The sequence below is a fragment of the Schistocerca cancellata genome, chromosome 1 (assembly GCF_023864275.1).
Source record: "Schistocerca cancellata isolate TAMUIC-IGC-003103 chromosome 1, iqSchCanc2.1, whole genome shotgun sequence".
NCBI classification, from domain to species: Eukaryota; Metazoa; Arthropoda; class Insecta; order Orthoptera; family Acrididae; genus Schistocerca; species Schistocerca cancellata.
This window is the reverse complement of record NC_064626.1, coordinates 1085469247-1085484168: the sequence shown is the minus strand read 5'-3', so window position 1 is coordinate 1085484168 and position 14922 is coordinate 1085469247. Positions and strand designations below refer to the sequence as shown.

At 35.7% G+C, this 14922-nt stretch overlaps 1 protein-coding gene across 1 annotated transcript in view; it reads left to right on the top strand.

The window, feature by feature from the left end:
* Positions 1-14346, top strand: part of LOC126162997 (calcitonin gene-related peptide type 1 receptor-like) — a 260219-nt gene extending 245873 nt beyond the window's left edge. Inside the window, exons 9-11 of the mRNA XM_049919860.1 lie at positions 6124-6209; positions 8464-8644; positions 13757-14346. Coding sequence (XP_049775817.1) covers positions 6124-6209; positions 8464-8644; positions 13757-14176 — 687 coding nt within the window. The 3' untranslated portion in view covers positions 14177-14346. The remainder of the gene's footprint in view (positions 1-6123; positions 6210-8463; positions 8645-13756) is intronic.
* The last annotated feature ends 576 nt before the right edge of the window (positions 14347-14922 follow it).

The following is a 14922-nucleotide window of genomic DNA, read 5'->3' as shown; positions in this document are numbered from 1 at the left end:
TGCTATGGGCACAGGCCAGTTGGGGTAGTATTATGCTGTGGTAGACATTCACCTGCACTTCCATGAATTCAGTGGTAGTAACCAGAGACACCAATGGCTGTTGTGGAGTATCTGAAAAATCATTGCAGACCACCTATATCCCTTTATGCTTCATATTCTTCTCAGTACCAATGGCATCTTCCAGCAGGATAACTGTCTGTGTCACAACACCTGAATCATGCCACAATGGTTTGAGGAACACTCTAGTAAACTCATGCTGATGTCTTACTTACCAAATATGCCTTATCGTAATCCACTGGAACTCATCTGGGATGCTCTTTGGCACCAGCACTGTGCCACATACCACTGACCCATAATTTACAGAAATGCATGACTGATGCATAGACCTCTCTTCAGTCTTTGATGCTTCAAAGATTTATAACAGTAAACTTGCTAGAAACTATTTCTAAATATCCATGAACATACTTTCAGCAACTGTTTTTAAGTATTTGTATCACATTTAACTGAAATCAAATTAACATCTGGTAATGTTGGTGATGAAAAGTCATCAATACAAAGAATAATTCATTGAGGGGACTACATTTAATTATTTCCCTGTAGGACGATGGCTCATATCCTAAATTAAGAGTTTCGTCTCTCAATTCCCTTTGTTTAATGACTGAGAAATACAGTTTGAAATATGTCACAGCACTTCCTGCAATGAATGACTATCCTAATTTACTTTGTAAATGTGAAATGCCAAGTCAGACTTTGTAAGTAGCTTGAATTAATGTGTTAAGTATATTCTCAATATATATGTAAACAGGCTTCTCAACGCAGGAATCCCTTAGGATTCCAAACTGTGAGTTGAAAAATACATTATTTTTGTGCACACAGTTAAGAAGCCACTTGCACCCAGCCTTACCAAAAAGTTTCGAGAATGTTGATGCAAGTGGAATTGGGATTAAGCTGCATAACTTTTCTTTACCCCCTTTCAGCTAAGCAGTGAATATGTCCTAGTAATAAATTATTCGATTACATTGGTAATTTAAACTAGTTGAGGCTTGAACATAACCATTGGTTTTTTATGTTTGTAAGAGATATATGGTGACTGATAGTTCTTGTGATGAGGTTGGTGTCATATTTGCCACCAAATTAATTTTTAAAGGCGAGTCTCAATTATTCCATGCCGTGTTTCCTGAACTGACAACTTCATTACATTTGTACTGGGCTTAAGAAGTTAGTTAATGTGCTTGGTGTAAGAAGCTAGATAAAAACTTTTGCCACACCAACACATCTCTTACAGATACGTCGTTTATTTTCCTTTTTCTCTTTTTCTAGCTTTGTCAATCTCAAAATTCATGCATATTGTGTCTGTTTTGTCCATTGGTGTGTAACATTTGTTCTCATAGTGTGTTTATTTAGATGTTAGGATTACATCCTTCAGTATTCTGTACTAACAATTTTTCCTACTACTTGGAACTATGTTTCCCTCCAACCCACAGGAAAACATACACAAGGAAAACAAAAAAATAAATGGCTTACTCCTGGGATTTTAGTATCTTCAAACAAAAAAAAGATTACTGCACAGATTACCCAAAAAACCCAATCACCAGAATTTGATTTTTATTACAAAACCTAAAAAGATATTCAAAAATGTTGCCAAACAAGCAAAAATAATGGCAAATGACACATACATAAAAAATTCCACGAATAAGACGAAAGCCATACGGAATATTGTCAGGAAAGATACTGCAGCAGAACAGATTGACTTCTATAAGATTAACTACCTAATGGAGAACTCAACTGTGATAACTGAACCTACAAAAACTGCAAATAAATTTAATTCCTACTTTACACAGATAGCTGAACATCTTATAAATCAAAATTTACAGTGCACTCCAATAAAACAATCCATATATAGTATAAATAACAAATCTATTTTTCGATAGCCCACCAATGGAAAGGAAATACTTAATATAATCAAAGAACTGAAGCCCAAATTCTCTTTTGGTACTGACAATAACCCTGACTATATCTTAAAGAAATGTGCTCCCCTCATAGCCAGGCTACTTGTCAACATCTGTAACTGGTGTCTATCAGAAGGGGTGTTCCCAGAAAAATTGAAATTAGCAAAAGTAAAACCCCTGTTCAAGAAAGGGATAAAAACAGAAGTATCAAACTACAGGCCAATCTCACTATTATATGGCTTTTCCAAAATAATTGAAAAAATCTATTATAAAAGACTAATCAGTTTCATAGAAAAAAGTAATTATTTCTGAAATACTCAACATAGATTCCGAAAATCTAAATTTACTGAGACAGCTATCTTTGCATTCCTAAATGAAGCCTTAAATGCAATAGACAATAAAGAACATATCTCAGCCATATTTCTAGACCTCTTTAAAGCATTTGATGTCATCAATCACAACATCTTGCTTCAGAAAGTTGAATCTGTAGGTATTAGGGGCCCGGCCTATGAATGGATAAAATCATATCTCCAAAACAGAGAGCAATTAATTGAGCTTACTATCCAAGAAGGGAACAAGATAAAGTCCTACTGCTCAGAGAAGCATGGTGTACCACAGGGCTCCATTCTAGGACCAGTTCTGTTTCTACTATTTGTAAATGACTTGGAACCGACTAGCCCATGCCATAATTACATAAAATTTGTGGATGACACAAATGTGATAATAAAAGGAAGGACCAAAGAAGAATTACTACATGAGATTAAAAGTTATACCACCCAAATTACAGACTGGTTTACTGGAAACAACTTGGTAACAAACACAGAAAAAAACAGTTACAATGCATATAAACACAGTGCAAAATATATGTCCACTAGCACCAGACATAAAGTTGTTCACTAGAACCCTTGAAAGTGTAAGCTCTTCAAAATTTCTTGGGATATGGATCCAAGAAGATCGAAGATGGGCCCAATATACAAAATACATTACAAATAAATTAAATACCATTTGCTATACTATCAAAATTCTTTCTGATTGCACATCAAAAGAGACATTAAAAGATGTATACTTTGCCCAGGCAGAATCCTTAGTGCGATACGGCATAATCTTTTGGGGAAACGGATCTGCTAGCAAAAGATGTTTTATATGCCAAAAGAGAATTGTAAGAGCCATAGAAAATGCTGCATCAAGAAGCTCATGCAAGTCCTTATCCAAGAAACTACGTATCCTTCCACTACCATGTCTGTACATTTTACAAGTAATCATATTTGTAAGGAAAATCTTAGAAAATAGCAACATCTTGTCTCAACCAACCAGAGTATCCACCTGTATAGCACAAGGAGAAAGCAGGACATACATGTTCAACATGCACACACAACACTAAAACAGAATGACCAATGCAAGCAGGAAAAAGACTATACAATAAGCTACCTACAAACATTAAAACAATAAAAGACACTTCAAAATTTAAAACTGCTGTCCATAAATATTTATTGCAAAGATGTTATTATAGATATAGATGAATATCTCAAAAAATAAAAATTTGTTGCCAAGGTTAAATACAATGTATGGAAGCTGAACCTTCAGTTGTGATAATATTAAGCCTAAATCAATGTAAATGTTCTTGTATGATTTAAAAACATGTATTGTAAATCACAATGACTTGTCCAATATCATATTGTATACCTTGTACAACAAATGATCAAAAGGACCAATAAAAATGTAATGTAATATGCCAGATTGCGGAACTGATTAGTTTGCTTCAATTCGTTTTGAAATACAATTATTTCACGTTCAATGAGAAAATGTATGTGCAACCAGATGGTTTAGAAATGGGTAGCCCCCACGCTGGTATTTTGGCAGATGTTTTCATCAACACTCTGGAAATAACGTTCTTCAATTCAAGTTCAGAATCACGCCACAAAATCCGCTATTATGCACGTTATGTTGACGACATTATCATTGCTTTTGACGGTACTGATCATGAGTTAGAGCTTCTCTTTGATACTTTCAATGGTTTACATGAAAAGATTTCCTTTACAAAAGAACTTCAGAATGAAAAAGGTGAACTTAACTTCCTCGATTTAACAATTTCTATACAGAATAGTTCTTTCAAATTCAACATCTTCCATAAGGAAACATATTCAGATGAAGTCATCCCTGCTGACTCAACTCATCCAAAAGCTCATAAACTGGTGTTTTTTCATTCTGCCGTTCACCGTATGGTAACCACTCCTTTATCACCTGCCGATCAACAAAAAGAATTGAATGTCATCAAAGTGATTGAGGTTAATAATGGGTACAATCGGAATATGATTGATTACTTGTTCAGTAAGAAAACTTCTCAAAACTGTTCGACTTTGATCAACAACCTCCCCACTGATAGCAAAGAAGCTAAAAAATTTATTTCTATTCCTTTCTTGGGTAATATATCATATAGGATAAAACGTCTTCTAATGAAAAAATATAACTGTAATGTCTCCTTCTCTACAGATAACAGTTTAAAAAGAAATCTTGCACATTCTAAGAGATTGCCAGCGATTGGTTTTCCAATTCAGGGGTTTACAAACTAACCTGTAATAACTGTCCTTCATATTATATTGGTCAAACAGGCAGAGCTGTGAAAACAAGATATAAAGAACACCTATTAGGTAAAAAAGGAGCGAATATACACAGCTCTACTTTCGCTGAACACCTCCTGATAGCCGGTCATACGCCTAAACATTTAGAAGACACTGTTATCCTACACAGAGAAGTCAAAGGGCATAGATTAGATCTGTGGGAAGAGTTACAAATTTTCAAACATCTAGAGCTCCAGGACGGTAATATACAGAACGACCAGTTGAACCTGGCTTGTAGACAAATTTTTGAAGGCTTTAAACCTGTACTGTTTATGGTATAACATTAATGCTGGTAACCTTAGTGGTCTACATGCTATGCTTAGTGGTCTATTTCCTCAGGAAGCTATGATTCACCTTCAATGCTTTAAGCTCACTACCCCTTATGTATTGCGGTTTTCTCACAATGTATGTTTGCCACTACATTGGCCCTTATGTGATTTTGTCTGGCTTTAAAACTTTGGTTCCCTGCAAATGTGTATTAAGTGGATTGTGTACCAGTGTGTGTAATTCGGTCTTGACAAGAGCCATTATTATCAATTTTAAAGTGCTGACATATATACCGTTTGTGGGCTTCACTAATATAGTAATGTAATTTTTATATTTTGGCTGTATATGCCACTGGGCGTAATCCTCTCGGCGTAAGCACCACCTGCTTTTTTTATGTATAACTACATTATTTGTACTAATGCTCCCATACTGTTATAACGGGAGTGTTAAATGCCTTCCTTCTTTTTTATGGCTACATTATTTAAGGACGTTATTAATACTGATAATTGACACATTGCCTTTGTACGCCAATTGGCACATGGTTCTCGCCATGAGTGCCACCTGCCCTGGTCTCAGAGTAAGTATGCTCGCAGATTACACTCAGTCCATTGTGAGCTCTGCAGGATCCATATACTAATTTATATTTACGTGACAAACCCTAATTCTAGGACTATATTTCATTTTTGACAAATGGATCTATGCCGACATTTGTAAAAACGGCGTTGGTACATTAGTCCTTACTAATGTAAAATTGTAAGTACCAGCCGTTGCTCTCATATTTCTGTAATGCAAGAGCTCTCTAATTTGTGCTAAAATTTATTCTTGGCTTAAGTTTCATACTTTTCTAATGTAAGCTATGATGTTCATTATCCTTAGGCCACCTTCTGAAGAAGACAAATTTATATTTGTCGAAACCTAGTTAAGGAATTCTCTATCCAATGCAACTGGTCGGCTGTTTATAATTTTATTACGTGGAACTGTTGCTGTTGTGCAGCTATGTTTAAAATATTTATTTTTTTTAATTTATTTTGTTTGATTGCTTACAGTTTCCTTGCTGGTGGGAACTCAGTTATAATTCTTATATTTATGAATGTATTTATTACATGTTATCACTGTGAAATGTGAAAGGCATGATTTTTGAGCAGGTTTTGCATTTGCCTTTGAGGTTCTATGTTTCTGCTTTAGTGGTAATACCATAGTACTGAACTGATTACATCTATTTAAAAATGTTTTGTTATTTGTCAAGGGCAAATAAAATTACTAATATCTTGCAATTTTGTACCTTTCAGGTAAACACAATTCTACTCATAGATATAATCAGAGTGCTACTTACAAAACTAAGGCATGTGACATCTGCTAGATCTGGATACATCAGGTAAATGTCTTTCCAACTCTTCAGCTTCATTTTACGAGAAAAACATTTTAATTAAGGAATTTTCATATTTTCTCCACAATAAATTGTCATGATGAAAACCCATCAACTTCTCAGAAAACTCATGAATGTATGCTGTCAGGAAAAAATAGTAACCACACTCAGAAGAACATTTCCAGATGGTAGGAAGCTGGTATTGGTTACATGAAATGCTTATAATCTCAATGATAAGTTAACATTGTATATTGTAAAATACTTTGACAAATTGCTGATCTGACATTGTGTCAGTAGACCTACTCCCTTCAGTCTGTAAGTGGCTCACCATGTGTCAAGGCATATACTCAACACAGATGTCTGTGGTAATCCATGGATCTGCTACACATAACCTCTCTATTACATTGAGGAAGTGAATTTGTAGGAAGTGTTTCATTTTGTCCCACATATGGTCTATTGTAGAGAGATGAGTTGGTGCTATGGGGTATGAAATATGTCTGTGGCTTGCAAGCAGTTCCACAATATGACAGCTGTGTCAGATCAGATGTTGTTTTGCTGAAACACTGTCAAAGGGACCAATTGAAAGGATGGCAGGGCAACTGATTTATGCCCTTTAATTTTACTCTAAATACACAGTATTTTCAAAAATACTTAAGAGATTACAAAATTCATTACATTACTAAGCAGTAGTAATTTTTTTGGCTATGATGTTTCTAGCAAAGTGTTAAAATCTTATGTTGACTTGACATAGCTACCCACGTCTCCTGACAGATTTGAATATGCTTGAGTAGTATCCATCTATACAACTGTAGATAAGCACCTGCCACTAATTAGAAACAGTGGAAAATCCAGGATGGAATAATGAAAATATTATGAAAAGGATAGTTGTTACTCACCATTCAGTGGAGATGTTGAGCCGCAGAGAGGCTCAGCAGAAAGACTGTCAAATAAAGCTTTGGCTAGCCAGAGATGGTGGTCACGTGTGTGTGAGTTGTGTTTCTGTAAGTGTGTGTTGTCTAATTCTGATGAAGGCATGTTTGGCCGAAAGCTTTGTTTGCAGTCTTTTTGTTATGCATATCTGTGACTCAGCATCTCCACTATATGATGGGTAGTAACTATCCTTTCCATACCACCAATTACAGTTGCATTTCAGTTTTTCCTGTGTTTGCAAACATTTTAAATAACTGGACTATGATACAATAGTGGCTCATTTTTTATAAACAGAACATGTTAACATGCTTCTCAGTTTGTCCACAGGGAAAATCATACAAGACCAATTAAATGAAGTTCTTGCAGAGCTAAAAAGTGTAAAGTTTCCTGTTGTGTGGCTTGTGATCTTGCCAGTACTTTTAACTGTGTGGATTATAAAATCCTACCTAGAAAATAAAAATGTCATCATTTTGGATTGAATCATACCTTCATAACACAAAACAAAGGTTCACAATGGCAGACAGTATCCCTGGGATATAACGACCTTAGAACATGGGCATGTAACATATGGGTTCTCAGAGCTTTGTGATTTGGTCAACACCATTTCTTAAAATATGTGAATGTTTATTTCAGTGTCTTTAAAGGATAATTTAAAAACTATAATGTTTACTGATTAGCAAAACATACTAATCAAGAGCCCAAACTCAACCTTATCAAATACAGCCCAGATGATAGCTAAAAAAACCTACAAATGGAAACAAGAATCACAAATTCAAAAAGTGTCACAATGCTGAAAAAGATAGAGAAAATTTTAATAGATACATCTTCTCTACTAAAGATGTAGCTCACATTTAAAAGAGGAGAAAAAATCGTGATCATGTAAAGAATGCCACTTTTCTTATGGCACTCGGTGGACAGAATGAGCTATAATTTGGAGTACTGAATATGCTTTTATGTAAGTATAACCATTATTGTCCTTTTGATGTACTTGATGCTACATGTCTATAAACGCCTTTGAGATACAAACTGAAGTATGTGGAGTTACTTCCTTCATCTTACATGTATCTTTTACTTGCTCCTGACTTCCAGTTACATCACATTACAAATTATTCCCTGTTCTCTAGCAAATAGCTCTATTATTTATTGAGGCTTATGAGTATAAAATGGGCATACACACATAGATCTATTACATCAGTTTTAATTAATACTTTGCCAAAATGTAAACTTATTTCTGACAACAAATGGTTTACTATGCACTGTACTTCTTATACATTTTCTGAAGAATGAATATGTTAAAATTGGAATTAATTATTCATTTTTCTTTTCTTTGCAGAAGAACTACAAAAGCTACACTAATGCTGGCGCCAGTTTTTGGTATAAATATACTGTTGACTGCTTACAGACCACAGCCTGACTCATGCACTGCTGAACAGGCCTACTATTTCTTCTCTTACTTCATGGAAGGAATGCAAGGATTTATTGTAGCACTACTATATGTGTATCTCAATAAGGAGGTCAGTTTACGTCTTATGGTTTACTCTCACAAAAAACAAGTAAATAATAACTCATACATTAACAACTGGTCAAAGTATTGTTTTCATTATTAGTGGACTAACATTTGATATTTTCATGTTTGGCTACTGCTCTCAAATTTTGTTAATGCTTCTGTTTTTTGTTCTGCCTTGTATTGCGGCATCCATTATATTTTTTTAGATAGAAATGAAATGATTGCAGAATTTAATTTTCACAGAGTTGTGAGTTGCATTGAGTTGCGTTCAATGAAGGCTGGACTTTTTTCCATTCTCCCTGAATGACTGTGAATAATTGTGATCAGCAGTCTGGGCAAGAGCTTATATGGCATGTTATTAATGCTCAAGTTGATCATATAGATATTAGTGATAATGTTACAAGAGATAGAAAATCAATCCACACTGGACAAAGGAAGGGAAGGAAATCAACCAAGTGTTTATCAAAGCAACAGCCCTGCCATTTGCTTTAAGTGTAGAGAAACCACAAAAAACCTGAACTCGTATATCTGGACATAGATTCAAAACCTTCTGTTCAAGATTTTGAATGCAGTGCCTTAACCATAGCACCTTCTCATAACTCAGCACTACATGAAACTTTCAAATGAGGGAACTGGGTATATCACTCTGAAGAATACATGCATTTGTTATTGTACTTGAGCTGCAATAGAAGTGATGATTGGATTCAGCATTTCCTTAAAATTTCTAGTTTAAGATAATACCACAAAACAGGAGCCACATATAAATAAGCACATGAAACTGGTGTGACAATTGCCTGAACTAGCATATCTTTTGATCATTATAAGAATTATATCTGGTGATATATATAACCTTAGTTCTTGCCAATGTTTCTCCTTTCCCTCAAATTCTGCAAAGCATGAATATAATAGTACAATTAATGACAAGATCTCAACCATTTGGCTGTTGTACAGACAGGAGTCAGACACACAGAAACACATATATTCAACAACCTGCCAGTGCATATTAATTGATGTGGTTAATGTGAGGAAATTAATACTGAATTAAATAACATTTTGTTAGGTGATAATTAGTTATTTCACACATGTGTTCTGAAAATCCAGTGATGGGTATTACAGTGTAGTTGATGTATTCTATAGATCCCACAGAAAAGGGTCTCAGGGTCTAAGGGATATGGAAAGAATCAAAGATGTACATTTTATTTACATATGATACAGTAAGTTTATTTATATAATAGAGGGAAACATTCCACGTGGAAAAAATATATCTAAAGCGAAAGATGATGAGACTTATCAAACAAAAGCGCTGGCAGGTCGATAGACACACAAACAAACACAAACAAACACACAAAATTCTAGCTTTTGCAACAAACCGTTGCCTCGTCAGGAAAGAGGGAAGGAGAGGGAAAGACGAAAGGATTTGGGTTTTAAGGGAGAGGGTAAGGAGTCATTCCAATCCCGGGAGCGGAAAGACTTACCTTAGGGGGAAAAAAGGACAGGTATACACTCGTGCACACACACATATCCATCCGCATATACACAGATACAAGCAGACATTTGTAAAGGCAAAGAGTTTGGGCAGAGATGTCAGTCGGGGCGGAAGTACAGAGGCAAAGATAATGTTGAAAGACAGGTGAGGTATGAGCGGCGGCAAATTGAAATTAGAAATTAGTGGAGATTGAGGCCTGGCGGATAGCGAGAAGAGAGGATATGCTGAAGGGCAAGTTCCCATCTCCGGAGTTCTGACAGGTTGGTGTTAGTGGGAAGTATCCAGATAACCCGGACGGTGTAACACTGTGCCAAGATGTGCTGGCTGTGCACCAAGGCATGTTTAGCCACAGGGTGATCCTCATTACCAACAAACACTGTCTGCCTGTGTCCATTCATGCGAATGGACAGTTTGTTGCTGGTCATTCCCACATAGAAGGCTTCACAGTGTAGGCAGGTCAGTTGGTAAATCACGTGGGTGCTTTCACACGTGGCTCTGCCTTTGATCGTGTACACCTTCCGGGTTACAGGACTGGAGTAGGTGGTGGTGGGAGGGTGCATGGGACAGGTTTTACACCGGGGGCGGTTACAAGGGTAGGAGCCAGAGGGTAGGGAAGGTGGTTTGGGGATTTCATAGGGATGAACTAAGAGGTTACGAAGGTTAGGTGGATGGCGGAAAGACTGCAGAGGGAACACCTAGAACCGCAGCGGACGGAAAACGGAGCAGCAACGCTCCAGCAGGTCGCAGGGAATGGGTGTGGACCACAGAGGAAGTGCCTGCAGCCGTTGGTGGAGGGGGAAGGCCATAGGCATAAATACTGGACCAGGTCCACTCGAGGAGCAGTCTCGGGTCGCACCTGATGAAGGTCACGAGCTACGTGACCGAAATATCGTGCAAGTATGACGCTGATATCCGGCAGAACACCCGACAACCCAAGATGTCATTAGATCGCCGGGAAAGCCTGAAGAGTTACAATATTTTTGCTTCTTTTTCAATGTAATTTGAATGGCTTTCTTCCATAGTGTGAATATTCTTTTCATTCCGTGATGCCGGAGGTCTGCCATACTGTGATACCATACTGCATGTATGATTTAAAAAGTCCATGACAGACAGTGCACAAGAGGTCTTTGTATACATACTGAGGCAATTGCTCTAGCTTAGTGGAAACAGCATATATGTGCTGCTTCCAATTTAGTTCACTGTCTATTGTTTCAACTATAAAATTAACTGAAATTACATTTGCTAGTTTTTTTTCATCTAGAAAACATCCCCTTGTTCTTCATTTTGTTTATTATTGAAAAACAGGTACAACTTTTTTTAGGTTAGTAATTAGCTTCTTTTCCATGAGCCACTGTGCTGTATTGTTGATTAATATCAAAGAGTTTTTCTCAAGTGCTTCTCAAGTGCGAGCAGTATCATATTTTCATTTTCATTTTCATAGCAGTGACATTATTTAAAAATAAATTGAAGAGATAGATTCCATTACAAATTGAGCTACTCCATACTTAAATGTTTCTAACTTCTTATCTCTATAAGTTTTTAATGGTTACATATTGCATCTTGTTACTTACATATGATGTTATCCAGTCTGCTGCTTGTCCACAAATAATATACCGTAGATGGGAGCATTCATGTTAAATGTTTTATAAAGAGAAAGCAGTAAATCTAAAAAAATGCCCCTTCTGTTACATTACCATACTTAACTATTATGTATGTACTACATCTTACTAAACATTTAAGTAACTACACGCTGATACCAGTGGGGTTCTGTCATCAGTTTATATGCTTCAAAATTTAAAGCCAGTTTAATACAGATATTAACATTAACCAGAATTTACAACTCTGAGTCCATATACTATTAAAATTATAGGAATGGTTAATAAGGCACTTTTTTTCTCTGTCAAGTGTCTACCAACAAATCTTTGCATCAGAACATAAAACTCAATTTTGAAGCCTACGCACATATGTAATGTCTGTGTGGAAATATTTTTGCACTCAGTATTTCAGTTGTGAATTTTACAGCTCACTACATGTTCAGACTTGTGACTAACTTCAAATATAATTAGGTAGTAAATTCATTGGCAGCTGAATATAAGAATCCTAAGATCCCAGAAGAGGCTTTTGTGAGATGTTCTGCAATCAGCCATACATGATACTCTTAGTCTGTACATCTGTAGAATAAATACTTTTTTGACATTTGCTGCATTGCCGTAGGGCACTGATGAGGAAAAGTAAGCTAACAATCTTCTCTGCAGTTTAATACAGGGAGAACTGAGTTCTTTTGGTTACATTTTTCCATGTGATGGTGCATTACTTATTTATCCATACAGATGCACAGGAAATTCAAACATGGAATTTCATTTGGTGCACCCCCATTGCTCTCTAATCATTGCACATGCAAGTAATGCCATTTCTTTGGATTTGTATACTGTCAGTTTTTGTAAGATTAAAAATCAAGCAGACTGCTGTGTACTAATTGTAAGGCTGCTCCACTGTTCTCCTGTTTATGTCAACTCCTTCAACCATTTATTATATTATTTGGACTCGAGGCTTTAAATTCCATATAACACTTAAATTTGTATTAAACAGAACTTGATTTTACACAGACTCCACCATCTCACTATATACTGACAAAATGACATGAACTATTTGTTTGAGGTTTAGTATCAGTTAAAAATGGAGCTGAATAGTATAAGAGGAGGAGCAATGGCATTTTTCAGAGTAGCTGTTTTTCTCCTAATACACAAAGAGATACATAAAGTTATGTAGAAGTAATTTTGCAACTTTCAGTGTGAGCAGATTAACAACAGTCATTTTTTTGTTAGTAAACTTCACAGAAGGAGGGTGCAGTGGCTGTTTCTGATATTAATGTGCAACTCAATGTGTTCTTCATTTCTGAAGGCAAACCTTCAAAATGAGAGTTACAGAACATGATGTGTGAATGAAAGAACGAATGAATGAATTTATGGTAGTGTTTGGACCCTTTATCAGTAAACATATATCTTCAAAAGACATAATGTATACCGGTAGGTAGGCTACATCAGTCAAATATCTGGATTTCCAAATGATCTGTCATGCATAGGTACAAATGATGTAATGCAGTGTTATGTTCCATCCACATTATCTCAAAACTCTGTGTGGTCTCATTCTAAGAGAAAACATAGCAGTGACATTAATGCATTGTGCCTGCACTCATGTATCACCATGTGCATAACTTTATGATACATGCAGTATGATTCATATTTTGTTTAAGATTTTTGGCTGTATATCCATGCTCCTTACAAACAGAATCTTCAACTAGTAGCTCTGTCACCACTATGGGCACTTCCACATCATTACAACAGTGTGTGTCATCGTTAACTTGCCTGTTTGTATACATACACTATTTAGATTTCTGTTTAGAAGAGTTTGCTAAAACTGCAACACTTTGGTAAATAGTGTCCAACTTAACCATTTCTGTGCTTTAAACTGTGAATGTATGGTTAGACTTAAACCTCCTCTGTGAATTGATTTTTTTCACAGCAGCCTAAAAAGAACCACATTTGTACATTGATCAATTTGCTGCAAGTTCAACTTGGTTTTCCAGCTTTGCTTTCACACTACAGACAATAACTTTTTGTTTTTTGTTCACAGGTTCAGTCTTTGCTACAAAGATCATATGTGAATATGAAGATAAAAATATTTGATTTCTTCCGCTGTGATGATGCAACTGAAAGAGCACGACAGGAACTACATGTTCTTATCAGGCGACTGACTTTACTGACCAATGTCGATGGGTGGAATCAAAGCGTTCAAGAAGCCAATAGCAACAAAATGAAAACACAGTCAAGTAATATAGAAAAGTCACCAACACTGAACCACAATGAAAATAGTGAAACAGTAACCATAAGGAACACTACAAGACCAAGAAGATTAACAATAACTTGTGAAGAGCCAACTGAAGTAGAAATTGTAGCTACTCCATCTGATCAAATTCACATGCAAGAAAATGGGTCACTGTCAAGGAGGGTGACAGTTACATTCAATGATCCAAGTGATTCTTCTGATCTTTAATCGGAAGTAACTACTATAACTTGATAATTTCTGATTAAAAAAACATATTGTTGTTGCTGACAATAACTTTCAAGCTATTGTATATATACCAAATCACATGACTGACACATAAAAGTATTACAGTTTCATCACTTATCATCTCACTGTAGTATTTGTGTTCTAGCTTTCCACTTTCATGTTAATTTATCTTCATTATTTGAAACTATCTTTATAAATATAACAGTTAATAAATTATTATTCTTTTATGAAATTATAACTTTCTTTGGCTCACATTTCTAATCCAGTATGAGGGTTATGTTGTACAAAGATATCAGAAGTGTGTGTGTATTAATTACTCTATAAGCCTCTAAATCACACATTTGTACTGCATATTTATAATGAACTTTCTGTGAAACAAACTGGAAATTTGTGCTCTTGTGTAGGCACCTCTGAAATGTACACAAACTTGAAGAGGTTCATAACTGCTGAAGAAGAAAAATTGAGCCAGATAACAATATAGATAGCATCATTCAGACAGCTAGACTGTGACTAGAATGGCAAAATAATTAGTTCAGACACTGAACTATGTACAACAGAGGGATAACCCCAGTAGCTAAATTTAATGCCTAAGACTTCTGCCAGCAGTTTAGTGCTATAAAGATTTAAGTTACTCAGCCAACAACATCACAATTATAGGCCTTGAAGTTTTATGTATTGACTTAATATTTATTTATTAATATTATATAGGCTGGGAAGGTGTAACAATA